This window comes from Zootoca vivipara, chromosome 1 (assembly GCF_965207765.1).
Source record: "Zootoca vivipara chromosome 1, rZooViv2.hap1.1, whole genome shotgun sequence".
Classification (NCBI taxonomy): Eukaryota; Metazoa; Chordata; class Lepidosauria; order Squamata; family Lacertidae; genus Zootoca; species Zootoca vivipara.
In genome coordinates, this window is record NC_142582.1 from 25257568 (window position 1) to 25263998 (window position 6431).

At 42.2% G+C, this 6431-nt stretch overlaps 1 protein-coding gene across 2 annotated transcripts; it reads right to left on the reverse strand.

Annotated features, from left to right (window-relative positions):
• Window positions 1-565: 565 nt before the first annotated feature.
• Window positions 566-6001, reverse strand: G6PC2 (glucose-6-phosphatase catalytic subunit 2). 2 transcript variants are annotated; one of them, XM_035133211.2, is made up of 5 exons: window positions 5841-6001; window positions 5168-5277; window positions 2908-3019; window positions 2190-2305; window positions 566-1206 (listed from the first exon to the last, which is right to left on the reverse strand). In XM_035133211.2, the coding sequence occupies exons 1-5, from the start codon at window positions 5897-5899 to the stop codon at window positions 695-697; spliced, it is 909 nt and encodes a 302-aa protein (XP_034989102.1). In that variant the 5' UTR covers window positions 5900-6001; the 3' UTR covers window positions 566-694. The 2 variants fall into 2 exon arrangements, with proteins under 2 accessions (XP_034989102.1, XP_034989093.1); XM_035133202.2 differs by having other exon boundaries at window positions 5682-6001.
• Between the last annotated feature and the right edge of the window lie 430 nt (window positions 6002-6431).

The window sequence follows — 6431 nt, forward strand, 5'->3', positions numbered from 1 at the left end:
ACCTAGCAAACTGAAATTTGGCACATATACAGTCCACAAAACACTGATTAATAGAAAAGTCTGAAAAATTACTATACTGGGTCTCAACAGTAACAACTTGGGTCATGACATTTACCTCAGAATAGATGTCAGCATTTCAGCAGAGAGCAAAATAAGCCACACACAGGTCACAGAGTTGCTTAAGGCTTAGATGTGAGGGAAGTATGAGCTCTAGGGGTCGCCAGAAACATAGGTAGGTGCTTGCAGAATGCAAGTTTAGTTTACTAGTAACTGTACAAATGTACACATGCCCACACACATACATAAAATGCAGTGCTGAGAAAAGCTATACATCTCCCGGGCTGAGACAGAGGAGCAGGTAGGCGAAGCACTTTTCAGTTTCAGGGCAGGAAAAAATCCAGCATGCTTTGACTACCAATACATACATATATACAAACTTTTCATAACTGTTGGAAGCTCAGGCAGCCATGTTGTAACGTTCTAATTGTCAGTATTTGGGTCTTAACCGATCATTATTTCTGGTATGAGAATCTCACTCCTGGGTGTAAGCGTCTTTTCGTTTTTACGAATCAGAAATATACCCACCATTGTTCGGAATGGAGAGTGAGAGAAAGTGAAATAACTGTTTGAGTCTTCAGCCACAGAGCATCCTTGGCATCTTAAGATGTCCCAGGATCTTCCAAGGCCATACTGTCTACGGAAACTTCTTTTCTGTTGGCTTCATGAGCAAGTATATGCAATACGGAACGAAGGCCACTACCGTAAGCGGTATGGCTGCACTTTTACAGAAAGAAAGGATGTAAAACAGATACTCTGTGTGGGTGGGTATCTTGATAAAATCATAGAGCTGCAGCGTGGCTAAGGATGTAGCTATGCATAACATCCTGAAACTCAGTTTATAGCCATGTTTACCTTTACAACCCAAGATAAACATCTCAGAGTTAATGCTGAGGCCTAGCCCAAACAGGGCACCTAAGTTCCTCACCAGTCCGGCGAATGGAGTCGTGTCAATATTGATCCACTCTGGGTTGGCACACCACTTCTTTGCCTTCGGAATAGACCACAAAAGATCTATATCGATAAGCTTCAGAACCAAGTAAAAGCCGAGAGCCGAAACAAAGAGGAACACGTTTGTCTGGATATATGTTTTTAAACTTGCTGTTTGGATGGCTGGGGCATGTTCAAAAGCTTCAGCAACGAGCATGCCTGTGAATGAAGAAATGAGACATTAGAAGTGATGTGTTTACTTGAAATGGATAGGTTTCCACACTTAGCAAAGATACAAACAAACAAACAAACAAACACCAGAATGAGAGTTTGGTGTGGTATTTAAGGTATTGCAAAATATTTAAAGCAGGCACCTTCGCTGTTGTCTTTTCGGCATCTGCTTAAAATGTTTTTGTTTAGGCAAGAGTATCCAGACTTGAAGAACGCTGGCATGTGTTTAATCCTTTTGTTTACTGTTGATTTTAATCATCCAAAAGATTTAAACGTTTTAAACTACCTGTTATTAACTGCTTTTTTGTTAATTTTAATGTTTTACCTTTTTAAAAACCACTTAGAGGATGGACAGACAGACAGACAGACAGACAGACAGACAGACAGACACACACACACACACACACACACACACACACACACCATCTGAATTGAAAAGGTAAACCACAGTCACTCTGGCAGTTAAGCTGAGGTGTGTCCACTTGAGAAAGTCATTGCACATGCACAGATGACAACTTCTTGAATGGAGTGGGGTTGCAGGCGTGGGGTTGCAGGCGTAGGTCCAGCACATCAGGTGGAGACAGCCCTACCGCCACTCTGGTGTGTACCGCAATGTGGAAATATGATTTGATTTGATTTGAAATGCAGAGGAGTTTAAGTCCCTAATGGGTACACAGCCTAAACTAAGTACACTTCCTGTTCACTTAAAATTCTTAACTAGAAGCCAGCAGCTAAAGAAGTTAAAATCAGTGTGTGAAATTTAGCCCCGCTGCCACTGCTTCTTATTCCTTATCGCCTGAGATTAAAAGATGCGTCAGGATTTTAAAAACAACTTTCACATTGATATGAACATCTGGTTAGATATGCTTTCTCACTATCCACATAATATACTTATGAACCCACTTTCCCATAATTTCCAAAATCCTGTACGAAAATCCTGCCATAGAAAAAGAAAGCTCTGTCCTTATTACCAGCAATCACTCCAAGGATGACTTGGTGAGGGAAATGTGTTGCTATGAAGACTCTCGAGACACACACACTGATCTGAATAATCCAGAACATGCTCCACAGGAAAGACCAGGTGAGTCTGTTAAAGAAACAGTTGGAGGAAAATAAACAACAACAACAACAACAACAACAACAACAACAACAACAACAACAACAACCAAATGAAAATGATTAGACTGTTTTCCCCCCTCTCTCTTCTCAGCATCCACATCTCAGTTTAGGGCTGATCAGAGTGGATGCCACAGGGGTCATTTGGCCTGGACTTCAAAGTCAAAGTCATCAAATTTAGAAACTTCTTGTTTTTTATTTTGGCATTTGGCATGCCACTACTTGTTTTTTTTTTAATGTGCATCAAACAAAAAAAATTGCTTTCTTTTGTTTTCATGTTTTGTCATTTTTAATTGTTTCATGACAAAAGGTCTCCATAGTTGGAAGTAGCCTGGGTCTCTCTAACCTTCTGTGAGGGCGTGTCTTTATCATCTCACCCTCCGCTCCTCTCTCTTCAGTTTGGCATTAATGGCACACAAGGCTTTTAAGTTACCAAAGTGATCACTGCAAAATCTTATTTGCATTGTTGCTGCTTGATCAAAAAAGAGTAACAAAAGGTGACTGAAAGCATTTTCACATTTTCGCACTGCCCATCTTGTGGCCTAAACAGGTGGCTTTGGGAAAGAGACTGACCTGTGCAGATTAATGGTTGATTCCCCTTTCTGCCTCACCGTGTAGCTCAGGGCTGCTGACACCATCACATACCAGACACATGATGACCCCATGGCATGTCCAGAGGGGCTTCCTGTGGAGAAATAACAAAACAGGGCCGTGGTAAAATTCCAAAAGGCACCAGTACGATATCCAAAGCCTATGTGTCTGTCGCAAGCCAGGGTTGTCGGCATGTAGCATTCCAAACGACTTAATTAACGGTACTGCAGTTACAGTGGGGATCAGCAAACTGTGATCAGGAGCAGGTAAGGGATGTGCCCATAGGACTAAATTGCCTGCAGTATTCGTAATGCAGTTCATGCAGAGCAACTAGAAGCCCAATCTTAAGAGACGTCTCCCATCAGACCAGAGAAGGAGAAGTCACCCACAGAAACTAGCAGCCAATGAAAAGGGGGGGAGGCTAACCATAAAGGTAACTGTTCCATACTCATGACAGCAAAATTAGCATTTTAATCTCTAATCTATTAGAAATGGAGCTGCAGGCCCTCCATGTGTGCCTATTTTCCAGGGACAGTCCTGGATTTACAGAAGCCTTCCTGGTTTCTGATTTGATCCTGGAAGGTCCCGCTTTTCCTTAGGACGTCCCTATTTTCAGCGGAGAAATGTTGGAGGGTATGGAGTTACGCAACCCCTGAGCCAAGGAGATAAGTAACTATACAACCTTTAGAAGACTTCTGAAGGCAGCCCTGTATAGGGAAGTTTTTCAATGTTTAATATTTAATAATGTTTTTATAGATGTTGGAAGCCGCCCAGAGTGACTGGGATAACCCAGTCAAATGGGTGAGGCTTAAATAATAAAAGCATTATTATTATTATTATTATTATTATTATTATTATTATTATTATTATTAAATAGGGCACCTCTATTTTCATTGGAGAAATGTTGGAGGGTATGGAGCTGCTGGGGTGGGGTGGGACAGCTATAAACAAACAGCCCATTGTCACTGGCTGTTTCCTTACATTAATTTATTTCACTTGTATCCCGTTCGCCCTCCAACTTACATGCAATAGCCAGGAAGTTTCCCATGCGATTGGCTGATGGGGCCAGTGTTCCTTTGCTTCAGCAGTAGAACTGCATCCCATGCCTTAGGCTAATCTCAAGACCACGTGGTGCTGGTGCATGGCACTTGCATTTGGGGAAGGGCCATAGCTCATCTGTTAGAGCATCTGCTTTCCACGCAGAGGGTCCCAGGTTCCAATCCCCAGCATCCAGGTAGGGCTAGGAGGGACTCCCTGCCTGAAATCCTGAAGAGCCACTGCCACTCAGTGTAGACAAGGCTCCACTAGACGGGACAATGGTCTGGCTCAGTATAAGGCAGCTTGCTATGTTTCTGTGCCTGATAAATTGCTCACAGCTCCTTTTTGTCATGTCACTACAAATCCATATTTAGCTGGACTAGAAGGGCTTGTGGTAATACTTGGTAACATGGTATGGAAAAAACACTTCAAGCAGCTGTTCTCTGCAGCTAGACTAGATATTAACTTCTCAGGGAAATGGGTACCAAGACACTTACAGGTATCTGAAGAAGTGTGCATGCACACGAAAGCTCATACCAAAATAAAAACTTAGTTGGTCTTTAAGGTGCTACTGAAGGAATTTTTTTATTTTACTTACAGGTATGTTGCTGGTCCTAAACAGTTTTATTGGTTTCCAGAACTTAAAGCCCATCCCTATATAAATGATTGACTCAGCTACACTGTAGTTGATGGAACAAAAAGTACCCCATCTGGTACAATGATGGCCAATATGCAAATTTTCCTTTTCTTCCTTCTTTCTTTTCTGCAGTTAATCTTCTTATGAAACCCAACTTCCGAAGTTGAAATGTCCAGCTAAGACTAGCATTTTCTACGATGCTTGTCCACAGATTGGGGGGGGGGGGGCGGCAAGGATGTGAATGTTATCACAAGCTGTTGAACCAGGTCTTTTCAGTTCTTCATGCTGTTTTAAATCATTCTGGGGATTTTCTTCCCTAATTTAAATCTCCTGGCCATTTGCAACTCTATAGTAGTGAAGGCACGCATGCGATCACTCTCTCTCTCTCTCTCTCTCTCTCTCTCTCTCTCTCTCTCTCTCACACACACACACACACACACACATTCATTTCCCACCTTCCTTCTATCATAGAACCAAAGGCAATGTTCCCAGGCAGTCACCCATGCAGGCACAGACCAACCCCAGTTCTGCTTTGCAGTGGCATTCAGATCATACCCTATATCTTACCTGGTCCTGTTTCACATGTTATAGGAAACTGCTCAAGGCATGGGCTAGTTTGGTTTGGATAGATCATTGTTTCCTGGACCCACCAATATGGACGATGACCAAATAAAATCCTGCCAGAAAAGAAAGCATTATCTTCAATGGACACACAAATCCAACACGTTATTTAGCAACATACCAGCCTCTCTTATATTAATGGTTCTTGCTTGACTGCTAGATCGGTTTTACCATAATATGCTGAAGCAGAAGCCTTACTTTCCTTTGTCTTGTTTAAAAGGGGGAAAGATAGCTCTTCAAAGCTTATATACTACAGGTTGTATCCAACTAAGGGAACAGATTCATTGGAATTAATGAGCCTAAGTTAGTTATATACATCAGTGTTAATGGATCGACTCCGGCTAGCATTCAATGAAACCCTAAATAATTTCAGTAACCAACAGTCCCCGGAAGATTTCTCATCTCAGAAGACTGTGGACCCTGCCATTCTTAAAGTTTCCAAGGAAGCAACGAACCTTACCATTTAAATATAAGATTAAACCAATCACCGATCACTGCCACCCAGATCATTTTTGTCCCAACCACTTGATTAAGCTGGAACCAAAGAGGAAAATAAATTGAAAAAATGTTCCGAGGATCTCCGACATGTGACATGAAGTTTAGAAAGCTCTGGTATGACCTGTAATCCTTCTGCAAATGCTGAATTATGAGCACGCCATGGCTGTGGAGGAGATCCATCTTAACTTGTTAGAAACTGCACTAAGACCGAGTCCCTTGCATGAAGCAAGTTCCCTTTTGTTCTTTAGCTTCAATGGGAGAATTAAAACCATGGAAGGAGAGTAGACGAGGACATGAAAGCAGTGAACGGTAGTTGATTTTTTGCTTTTATACTGTCCGTTCCTGGGGCATGTGACTCTTGGCAAAGACACATGGCTCCCCTGGTTTTGGAAAGGAACCCCCCCCCCTCCCCGCCGCCTCTTTGTTTGCTTGCCATTTTAATGGAGGAAGAGAACTGAAGGACATGCTGATCTGCAGCAAATTGTGAGCAAAGGTGTGTGATGCTAAATACCCCTCTTATGTAACCATTACATGAACAGTTGGGCCATGTTTGTCTGAATCTTTTGCACAGCTCATTTCTTTCAAGACTGGGCACTGGCCATTTGCACCCTTGATTAACTACTGCCGCCGCTGCTGCTATAAAAACCAGAAATACATGAATAATCGCTGCAGGCAGAAGCCATTAAAGCTCTGCGTTTTTATTTGAAATTAA